This window comes from Zingiber officinale, chromosome 9A (assembly GCF_018446385.1).
Source record: "Zingiber officinale cultivar Zhangliang chromosome 9A, Zo_v1.1, whole genome shotgun sequence".
Taxonomy (NCBI): Eukaryota; Viridiplantae; Streptophyta; class Magnoliopsida; order Zingiberales; family Zingiberaceae; genus Zingiber; species Zingiber officinale.
Window position 1 is genome coordinate 61,618,038 of NC_056002.1, and position 11,891 is coordinate 61,629,928.

Below are 11,891 nucleotides of genomic sequence, written 5' to 3' on the forward strand. Positions count from 1 at the left end.
GGCACCTCTAACCCCTCTTGTATAATCCTTGCGTTGGTTGCTACTCGGAAAACCTAATGGTTCCACTGTACAAAAATTTTATACAAAGGTCTGAACCTTTTCCTAGCTACCATGTGTTCTTTTAAATTAAACTTGGATCACCTGCAGAACTTAACACGTTTGATCCAAAGTTTAATCTATTTGTTCCTTTAGGTTTAGACTCGGATCTCCTGTGGAACTTAACACGTTCGATCCAAATCACCTAGGTTATTAATTTCATTAAATATTAATTTCCAAAATTGGCTTCCAGTACTGACATGACGAGGCACATGGCCTTCTTGGATATGGGAACAACCACCACCGACTAGACAAAGCCTTTTAAGGAAAGTTAATATTTAATTTCCTTAAATAACTTAGGTCAACCGAAAAGAACAATCAAATCACAAGGAAAAGAAAAAAACAAAAGAACACAACATCGAAAACAAATTTGAAATACTAGAATCGTATGTCTCTTGTATTTGGTATTAATTCCAAAAATAACTAGTATGATGCGGAAAGGAAAAATACTAGTTATACCTTTTAGAAAAACCTCTTGATCTTCTACCGTATTCCTCTTCTAACCTCGGACGTTGTGTGGGCAATGATCTTCCGAGATGAGAAACCACCAAAGCACCTTCTTCTCCTTTCTTCAAGTTTCGGCCAAGCACAAAGCTTCCAAAAGATGAAGATCTTTTTCCACCAACCAAGCTCCAAAGGATGCAAGAAACAAGACTCCTTTCTCTCCTTTTCTCCAAGCTAGATCCGGCCACTTCTATGCCTCCAAGAGATGATGAAGTCTCGGCCACAAGAAGGAGAAGAGAGAAGGAGAAGGGGAACCTCTAGGGGCCGGCCACACCAAGGAAGAAAAGAGAGGAAGAAAAAGAATAGAGTTATTCACCATGAAGCCTCCTCTACCCCCTCTTTTATAATTCTTGGTCTTGGTAAATAAGGAAATTTAAATAAAAACTTCCTTAATTCTTTTGCCATGAAAAGGAAAATTTATTTAATTAAAAATAATTTTCTCTTCTCCAATTTATTTGGCCGGCCACTTCTTTCTCCAAAACAAGGAGAGTTTTAATTAAAACAAAAATTAAAACTTCCTAATTTGTTTCTAGAAATTTATAAAAATTTCTCCAATAATTTTAATCCCTTCATGATTGGTTAATAAAAAGAAATTTTATAAATTAAAATTTTTCTTTTAAACATGTGGATAATTTCCAAAAAGGAAAGTTATCTCTAAAAATTAAAATCTCCTTTCAATCTACAAATAAGAAAAGATATTAAATCTTTTCTTAATCTTTTGTAGAAACTAATAAAAGAGAATTTTTAATTTTTAAACTTTCTTTTAAATCATGAACATAATTAAAAGGAAAGTTTTTACCAAAATTAAAATCAACCTTTTAATCTACAAATAAGGAAAGATATTTAGCTCTTCTCTTAATCTTTTGTAGAATCTTATAAAAGGAAAAAAATTTAAATTTTTAAACTCTCTTTTAAATTATGTTATCCACATAAAAAATTTTAAAAAATAAAAATCCTTTTATTTTAATTTAACACCTTTGAACCCAAGCTAGGGCCGGCCACCTTGAAGCACCCATGAACCAAACTTTGGCCGGCCCTAGCTTGGTCTCCAAGCTAGCTTGGCCGGCCCCTATGGGATGGGTAAGAAGGTGGGTATAAGTGGGTATAGTACTCTATAATTAAGAGGCTACGATAGGGACCGAGAGGAGGAATTGGTTTTGGTCTCCCGATAAAATTAAGCATCCCGTGTTCGCCCCGAACACATAACTTAATTTTATCAATAATAATTCATTCCACTAGAGAACTATTATTGAACTACCGCACCAATCCCAAATTACATTTTGGGCTCCTTCTTATTATGAGTGTGTTAGTCTCCCTGTGTTTAAGATGTAGAATGTCCACTAATTAAGTGAGTTACTGACAACTCATTTAATTAATATCTTAATCCAAGAGTAGTACCACTCAACTTCATCGTCATGTTGGACTAAGTCCACCTGCAGGGTTTAACATGACAATCCTTATGAGCTCCTCTTGGGGACATTCTCAACCTAGATCACTAGGACACAATTTCCTTCTATAATCAACAACACACACTATAGGTGATATCATTTCCCAACTTATCGGGCTTATTGATTTATCGAACTAAATCTCACCCATTGATAAATTAAAGAAATAAATATCAAATATATGTGCTAGTTATTATATTAGGATTAAGAGCACACACTTCCATAATAACTGAGGTCTTTGTTCCTTTATAAAGTCAGTATAAAAGAAACGACCTTTAATGGTCCTACTCAATACACTCTAAGTGTACTAGTGTAATTATATAGTTAAGATAAACTAATACCTAATTACACTACGACCTTCCAATAGTTTATTCCTTTCCATCATGGTCGTGAGCTACTGTTTATAATTTATAAGGTATTGATAACATGATCTTCTGTGTGTGACACCACACACCATGTTATCTACAATATAAATTAATTGAACAACTACATTTATCATAAATGTAGACGTTTGACCAATGTGATTCTTATTTCTAGATAAATGTTTATACCAAAAGCTAGGCTTTTAGTATACATCCTAACAATCTCCCACTTATACTAAAAGACTAAGCTGCTATATCTGCTGTCATACATCTGATTCCCAACCCTTCAACATGCCCATTAAAAGCTCTTGCCTTAAGGACCTTAGTGAAAGGATCTATAGGTCATCACCTAATGTAATCTAGACAGCAACAACTTCTCCTTGTTTATACGATTTCTCGTATTGGCTGGTACTTGCACTCTATTGTGTTTACTTGTCTTATAGACTTATGGTTTCTTCGAGTTTGCTACTGCACCAATATTATTACAATAAATTGTAATAATCTTTGGACAAACCAGAAATCATATCTAAGTCTATCTTGAGGTTATTGAGTCATTCAGCTTTTATGGCTACCTCAGAGGTTTGCCATATACTCAGCTTCTATGGTGGAGTCCAGAAAAACACCTATGCTTATCACTCTTCCATAGTTATGACTTTACCTCCTAAAGTAAACACAAAACCCCGAGGTTGACTTACTATTGTCCCTATCCGACTGGAAGTCAAAATCCGTGCAACCCACAAGGTCCAAATTAACTGCCTTGTAAGCTAGCATATAATCTCTAGTGCCTCTAAGGTACTTCAATATATGCTTTACTGCAGTCCAATGTCCTTGTCCAGGGTTACTTTGATATCTGCTAACTATGCCCTTGGCAAAACAGATTTCTGATCTCGTGCATAGCATACATTAGGCTTCCAACAGCCGAAGCATAAAGAACTACCTTTATTTCCTCTATCTCCTTTGATGTCTACGGAGACATTTCTTTAGATAAAGTTATTCCATGCTAAAAAGGTAAGAAACCTTTCTTGGAGTGTTGCATGCTTAAAACGAGCAAGGATTTTTTCCGATATATGAAGCTTGAGATAAGTAAAATATTCTTTTCTTACGATCTCTTATTACTTTGATCCCAAGAATATATTCATTCTCCCAAGTCCTTCATATCGAATTGTTTGGACAACCATTGTCACGCCCCGAGAGTAAGGTTGTCCGGCGAAAATCGGACAGCACCTCCCCTATAGCAGTGACAAATGGAACAGGTATACATCACCAACAGATAATACATATGCAAATTAAATCACAACCACGCAGATAATATGCAGCCCACACGACTGTAAAATCAAACACAACGAAAAGCAAGAATAACAAGTATAAAGTAACGAAAACTCACCGCAGGACGACCCGGCTTGACTCTTCGATAAAACAACCAAATACAAAATAACAAGTCCACAACCCAATTATTACAATGCTAAATTCAAAGGTTTAACTCACAATAAAATGAAAACCAAAATCATAAAACCGTCCTCGGAAGCGACGTGTGACCGGCAGTCGGGAACCTCCTCCGGTGTACTGTATCATCTATCGACTACCTGGTGAAATTACCAAAGCGGGTGGTGAGTATAAAGACTCAGCGGGTAATAGAATAAACAGTGCATGAGTATCATAAAGAACAGGAATACAAAAGGATACAATCTCGGAAAGATAAATAGCAGATACTACTGGGTAAACAAAGTATATATCCATACCTGAAACCATATCCTAGGCTAAGAGTGTAAGGTCTGAGATAACATAAACTGCTACAGTACTGCTCATAACTACCAGAATCACATATAGAGTATATTGTAATAGAAATCAGTGTCCAAGCATATATAACAGATATATGATAACAGAACTGCATAAGTAAGCATAAACAGCATAAGCAGGTATATCAAAAAGTAGCGTATGCACGGATGGTCACTCCCACCCACCCCTCAAGTCCATGACCCCAGTATGGACGAGAGGCCGGGACAATGACAAACTGTACACCACTCCAGCTACCACTACTCTCGAGTGGCCGAGAGGACAGTTGCATAGTAGATGAATAGCTACGTCTGCGACGAGGGTCCCTACTACCCGCGACTCCAGCAGACACTACCCATGAGTGTGCGAGTGGGGGGGGGGGGGCATGACAGGACATGCGGCACGCTCCAAGCTACCACTACCCACGAGTGGCCGAGCGTGTGGCCCAGGCCTACAACCGTCTCAACCACAAGGGAGCCAAAGTCGTTGGCTATGCATGCAATGACATGATGCAAATAATGCAACAGTTATCATATATATATATAACAGGAAATCAGGTATGCTACATGAATATGCATGCTCAATACTAAGTATAAATAAACAGTAGTCAAACATGTAAACATGGCATATAGTATCTGCTAGTTATCAAGAATAACAACGGGATACTGTATAGATACGAAAGTGAGCATCTCGAAGATTGAGTGGATAAAGTATCAAACACAAGAAATAAAATGAGTGGAGTTAAGATAAACACTACTTTATCTGGGCTACTCATGCACCAAGAACTATAACTAAAGAAACAAGTAAGAAGTACCCACCTCAAATGTAGGCTGAATCCGACGTCAACCTCGTCATAATACCCGCCTCGATCAAAGTCCTGTATCAACGTACAAAATTTAACTAACTACATATGAAACTGAATAACTATACTAGTGTACATGACAGATGAATTAAATCCAAGTTTCATTCATTACCCCAACGAAACCATTCTGATCTACTAATACCCAATCCACAGCCCTAACTGTATACCTTCAGATCATAAAATTAGGTTTCCCCCAAATCATGCATTTGTCCCCAATACCACAATATAAGCTTTAACAGTTGTCTACCTTACCTTAGAGCAACCAAATCGCTTCTGCTAGCCTCTGTCCGAAAAATGAAATCGTCGGCACAAGCACAGTGGAGTTGTTCACTGCCACAAATCCAGCACCCCACCCTCTTTGAAGCTAGGACATTAGAAATGCCTCTAATCAGTACCACGCCCAAATCCACAACCATACACAATCACTTCAATCAACACCAAATCCCTACTGAAATATAACACTTTAAACTTCAGGCTTATAATCGAAGCTAAAGGTGACTTACCCAGTGACTCACGGCCGGAAAATCCCACTGCTGAAGATGCCCTTCCGGCGAGGTATGCTCCTGGAGGTTCTACCCGAGTCCTGCACCGAGAGGCACTGCTAAGAAACAGCTCACGTTACCCCAATTCCCCCTACTGACCTCAATTCGCAGATCCAGAACAATAAATCCCTAATCGAGACAATCCATACCTCAACACCTTGATGCCGGGAACCTCTGCCATTGACGAAGAGAACTCCGACGAACTCAGCTTAGTTCTAGAGCTCGGGAAAAGCAAGACCTCCGTCTGGAGTGTACCCTCTCCACCAAAAACGACCCGGGACTCGTCGATCCAATCTCCAACGACACCGAAGCCCAAGCCTCCTCACCCAACCGAGAATCCCTTGTGTGAAACAGCGATCTGGAGAGGGGAGGAGGAGTTGTAGACAAAGGGGAAGAGGCTCCGGCGAGCGACGGCTAAACGTCGCCGTGAGCTCGGGTGCAGAGATCGTCGCGGCGCTAGGTCGACGAAATCGGGTGAAGGGGCGTGAGTTCGGCGATATCAGAGGAAAAAGGCAGGGAGGCAGCGTTTAGGGCTCGTGCTACTGTAGCTCCTTGTTTATATTGGTAGGGTTTAATTACTCCACCTAATTAACTCCCTAATAAGCCTCTCAAATGGTGATTTCCATCATCCCTTTAAACACTGTCATAAGTCGTCCAATTAAATCCGGAAAAATGTCTAAAAATTCCCATAAATCATTATAGGTTATTTTATTTTGTCGTATCTCACATTCTCCCCCTCTAATAAGAATTTGGTCCCCAAATTTACGACATAAATATAATAAACGACCAACGACATGCAAAGTCAATCATTAAATGAAATAACCTACATACCTTCATCAAACAACCGCGGGTACCGTGCTCGGATCTCATCCTCCAGCTCCCAGGTTGCCTCGTCATCTGAATGATGCTCCCATCCAACCTTGACCAATCGGATTGTCTTGTTTCGCAGCTGGCGTTCCTTACGATCCAATATCCGCACTGGAACCTCCTCATATGTTACATCTGGCTGAAGGGTGATCGAGACATCTATCAAAATATGCGTAGGGTGTGGTACATATTTCCTCAACATAGATACGTGAAATACATCATGCACCCCGGCAAGTGAAGGAGGCAGCGCCAGTCGATATGCTACCTCACCGATCCTCTCAAGTATCTGAAAGCGTCTGATGTAACGAGGAGCTAACTTCCCTTTTAATCCAAATCTCCTAACTCCCTTGGTAGGAGACACTCGCAGGAACACATGATCATCCACAAAAAACTCTAAAGGTCTCCATCTCCGATCCGCGTAGCTTTTCTGTCGGTCCTGGGCTTCTGACATTCTGCGTCTGATGGTGCCAACCAACTCTGCATCTCGCTGAATACTCTGGGGGCCCAAGACTGACGATTCTCCAACCTCATCCCATAAAGTAGGAGATCTACATGCTCTGCCATATAATGCCTCGAATGGTGCCATCTGAATCGCTGAGTGGTAACTGTTATTGTATGTAAACTCCACCAAGTGCAAATGATCCTCCCAGCTACCGCCGAAATCCATAACACAAGACCTCAATAGATCCTCCAATGTCTGAATAGTACACTCCGACTGTCCATCCGTCTGAGGGTGAAATGCAGTACTAAAACGGAGTTCCGTACCCATGGCCTGCTGGAGACTCCGCCAAAATCGAGAGGTAAATCGTGGATCTCTATCTGATATAATACTCAAAGGTATACCATGCAATCTGGTGATCTCTCTGCAGTATAACTCTGCCAATCGATCCAACGAATCCGTACGACGGATCGGTAAGAAGTGTGCAGATTTGGTTAACCGATCAACGATTACCCAAATCGCATCATGACCCTTCCGGGTCCGGGGTAGTCCTACCACAAAGTCCATCGTGATATGCTCCCATTTCCATTCCGGTATTTCTATCTTCTGCAATAACCCAGCTGGTCTCTGATGCTCTGCCTTAATCTGCTGACAAACTAAACACTGCGCCACAAATGCCGCAATATCCTTCTTCATACCATTCCACCAGTATGATCGTTTCAGATCCCTGTACATGCGAGTACCTCCTGGATGAATCGCAAATCTAGATCGATGTGCTTCCCGTAATAAGTCCTCCTGAACAGGATGTGACTCAAGGACACATAATCTGCCGCGGAAATACAGAATTCCACTATCATCACAGGTAAACTCTGTCTGCTGTCCTGAGGTAACTCTGCTACGTAAAAACTGCAGATGCTGATCCGTAACCTGAGCCTCTTTGATACGCTCCACTATAGGTGACTGAGCAACCATGGTGACTAGCAAGCCTCGCTCTGTCTGTGCTTGCTCCATCAACCCCAACTCAGAGAAGCTCTGCATCAACTCTGTAACCATCACTCGGTGGCATGCCAAAACTCCACGGGATTTCCTGCTCAAAGCATCAGCCACCACTTTGGCTTTCCCCGGGTGATAGTTAATTGTGCAGTCATAGTCTTTCAAGAATTCCATCCATCTTCTCTGTCGCAAATTCATTTCCTTCTGGGTAAATAGATATTTGAGACTTTTATGATATGTATAAATCTCAAAGGTGATCCCATATAAATGATGTCGCCAAATCTTCAGTGCGAAGATGATAGCTGCCAACTCCAAATCATGAACTGGATAATTCCTCTCATGATCTTTCAGCTGACGTGAGGCATATGACACCACACGATCGCGCTGCATAAGTACGGCACCCAATCCCTGATATGATGCATCTGTGAAGAGTACAAATCCATCCATGCCAGAGGGGAGTACTAACACTGGTGCAATAACAAGCCTCCGCTTGAGCTCCTGGAAGCTCTGCTCACAAGATTTTGTCCAGCTAAACTTCTCTCCCTTCCGGGTCAATCGTGTCAATGGCAAGGCTATGCTGGAGAAGCTACGATAATACCCAGCTAATCCCAAGAAGCTACGAATCTCCTGTACTGTCTTCGGCTTCTCCCAACTAGTGATGGCCTCAATCTTCTGTGGATCTATAGATATACCTCTGCTGGAGACAACGTGTCCAAGAAAACCCACCGAAGGTAGCCAAAAGGTGCATTTACTAAACTTCGCATAGAGGTGTTCTCGTCGTAGCATCTCCAAAACTATGCGAAGATGTCGCCTGTGTTCCTCCTCAGATCGGGAATATACGAGAATATCATCGATAAACACAATAACGAACTGATCCAAGTACTCGAGGAATACTCTGTTCATCAGATCCATGAACACTGCTGGGGCATTGGTAAGCCCAAATGGCATTACCAAGAACTCGTAATGACCATAACGAGTGCGAAATGCTATCTTCGGAATATCCGCATCTCCAACCCTGAGCTGATGATAGCCTGAGCGCAAATCAATCTTTGAATATACACAGGTATCCTTCAGCTGATCAAATAAAACCTCTATACGTGGCAGTGGATATTTGTTCTTGACAGTGACCGCATTCAGCTGTCGGTAATCAATACATAATCTCAGTTATCCGTCTTTCTTCTTAACGAATAATACTGGTGCTCCCCACGGAGAAACACTGGGACAGATAAATCCTCTATCCAACAGCTCCTGCAACTGAACCTTCAGCTCCTCTAACTCCTTTGGTGCCATGCGATAGGGGGTCTTGGATACCGGTGCGGTTCCCGGAACCAACTCAATTGTAAACTCGACTTGCCTTTTAGGAGGCAACCCGGGGAGTTCGTCAGGGAATACATCTGAAAATTCTCGAACAATAGAAACGTCCGAGAGTCGTGGTAATGCATCCGTATCAGCTTTAACCATGGACAGCAAATATCCCTGACAACCCTGCAACAGTAATCTTCTCGCTTGCATTGCTGATATGACTAATATCCCATCACCCCCAGTTCCGATGAATGTCCACGATGGTAGACCGGGAGGTCGGAATGTGACTACTCTCGCTCTGCAGTCAACTGTGGCATGGTTCATGGCCAGCCAATCCATGCCCAATATAATGTCAAATTCCACCATCTCCAATACCTGTAGATCCACCATAATAGTCTGACCATTGAAGTCTAAAGGACATCCTTTGACTTCCAGACTAATACTTAGTACCTCGCCAGAGGGTAGAGATACTGTCAGCCCGTGTGTCCGACGACTAGGCAATCTCCCGATTTTACCCAGAAATACTCGAGATATGAATGAATGGGAACTACCAGTATCTATCAATAAATCTGCAGTAAATGTATAAACTGAAATAGTACCTCAGAAAATCGATCCCTCAGCTCGCTGTGCCTCCTCCCGTGTAACAGCATAAACACGACCCACCTCTGAGCTCGGCTGTGGTATCCCTGAAGTGGTCTGCGCTGGCATCGTAGGTGCGGGAACTGGCTGCTGATACTGAGACTGAGGCTGCTGCTAATATGCTGAGTAAGGCTGATGTGGATGACAATCCTGTTGTGCTGGAAATGCCTGATGAGAAGACACTGCGGCAGAATACTGTGTAGTCGCTGGTTCCTGACCCTGCACATGATATATCTGTCCCTGAGAAGGCTGTGGGCGTTGCTGACGTGGGGCACTCTAAGTCTTCTGCGATCTCCTCTGTGAACGTGACTAAGAGGATGATTCCCCCTGAGATGTAACTTTAGGAGCCTCCAACTGTGCTTTCAAAGTACAATCCCGACTCTCATGCCCCGGAAGTTTACAGTAGAAACATATAGCATGATCCAACGGGCAGCTATTCCGGGTGTGACTCTTGGACCCACACTGAAAACACCTGGTCCCACCAAAATTCTTCTGATCATGATGAGGGGGACGAGAACCTCCATCCGATGTTCGCCCAGTCTTCTGAGGCCGAGAAGATCCTCCGGAAGGAGCCCGAGAACTCTGACCTTTATTCCCTCTCTTTTGTGACAACTGCTTTTCATGTCCTTTCTCCTGATTTACCTGCTGCTGAGTCATCTCTATGAATAGTGCTCGATCTAGAACCTCCCGATAGGAACTACCTGGAAATCCTGACATCCGGATCCGAATGTATGCTGCAAGGCCCTGAGTGAACTGTTGCATACGATCATAATCTTGTGCCACTAAGTGAGGAAAAAATTCTGCCAACCTACAGAATTCAGCATTGTACTCCATCACTGACCGGTCGCCCTGCTTGAGATTCAGAAATTCCTGGCGTCGAGCTAGACAGAAGGTCGCTGGGAAATATTGCCGCTCAAATGTGTCTCGGAATATCGCCCATGTGATACGCTGCTCTCCAAAGATCGTCTTCTGCATGTCCCACCATGTGACTGCCTGATCCCGGAGATGATACGCTGCCAGTTCCACTTTCTCCTCATCCGAGCAGCTCAGGTACCCAAAGGTGCTCTCTAAATTCTTCAACCAGCTTCGAGCAGCCCAAGGATCTGCTCCGCCCAAATATAAGGTAAATCTGTCCTTGACGGACCTCGCCAGCAACGGTATCCGAGCTCTGTCCCTCATCCAATCAGTAGTAGCAGGAGTAGGAAATGCTGATGGTATCCCGGAGGGAATCCCCTGAGGCTGAAATTCCTAATTTCTACCAGATGGTATGACTGAAGGGATCTCCTGTGGCTGACGTCCCTGATCTCTAGGATTCTGATGGGTCTGTCCCGGACTAACCGTCTCAACATCAGTTGGATCCCTAGAAGAAACCGCCTCTTGAGTCACTGGTTCTGGTTCCTCAGCCTCAATGGGTTGTTTCCGTGGTCGTCCCGGACCACGACAAGCACCGACTACCGATCGACCACATCTCATACCTGGTGTAAACCACTAATAAGTACTACAAACAATATAAGTTCGTACTTATAAAACTTACAGCCTATAACTTGGAGTTGTTCCGCCGCTGCCTGGTCCCAAATCCCAAAAAGTCACTTCGAGGAATAAAATCACAGAAAAAAAATCCAAAACGTAAGAATCTGGCATTCGTAAACCTGTAGCTCTGATACCAATAAATTGTCACGCCCCGAGAGTAAGGTTGTCCGACGAAAATCGGACAGCACCTCCCTTGTAGCAGTGACAAATGGAACCGGTATACATCACCAACAGATAATACATATGCAAATTAAATCACAACCACGCAGATAATATGCAACCCACACGGCTGTAAAATCAAACACAGCGAAAAGCAAGAATAACAAGTATAAAGTAACGAAAACTCACCGCGGGCCGGCCCGGCTTGACTCTTCGACAAAACAACCAAATACAAAATAACAAGTCCACAGCCCAATTATTACAATGCTAAATTCAAAGGTTTAACTCACAATAAAATGAAAACCAAAATCATAAAACCGTCCTCGGAAACGACGTCGGACCGGCAGTCGGGAACCTCCTCCGGTGTACTGTATCATC

At 42.7% G+C, this 11,891-nt stretch overlaps 1 protein-coding gene across 1 annotated transcript; it reads right to left on the bottom strand.

Moving 5' to 3' along the window:
- Positions 1 to 6,407: 6,407 nt before the first annotated feature.
- On the bottom strand, positions 6,408 to 11,003 carry LOC122019231. The gene is made up of 7 exons (XM_042576718.1): positions 10,343 to 11,003; positions 9,849 to 10,151; positions 9,636 to 9,754; positions 9,078 to 9,560; positions 8,111 to 9,020; positions 7,404 to 8,005; positions 6,408 to 7,037 (listed from the first exon to the last, which is right to left on the bottom strand). Exons 1-7 carry the CDS (start codon positions 11,001 to 11,003, stop codon positions 6,408 to 6,410), a joined length of 3,708 nt encoding a protein of 1,235 aa, XP_042432652.1.
- Between the last annotated feature and the right edge of the window lie 888 nt (positions 11,004 to 11,891).

What these genes read in the sequence shown, in the direction of transcription:
- LOC122019231 (XM_042576718.1), bottom strand. Translation starts at nt 11,003, where the DNA reads ATGAGGGACAGAGCTCGGATACCGTTGCTGGCGAGGTCCGTCAAGGAC. An exon ending in TGGGCGAACATCGGATGGAG is followed by an intron (nt 10,152 to 10,342) that starts GTTCTCGTCCCC and finishes GTTACATCTCAG; the next exon opens with GGGGAATCATCCTCTTAGTC. An exon ending in TATCTCTACCCTCTGGCGAG is followed by an intron (nt 9,561 to 9,635) that starts GTACTAAGTATT and finishes GTGGATCTACAG; the next exon opens with GTATTGGAGATGGTGGAATT.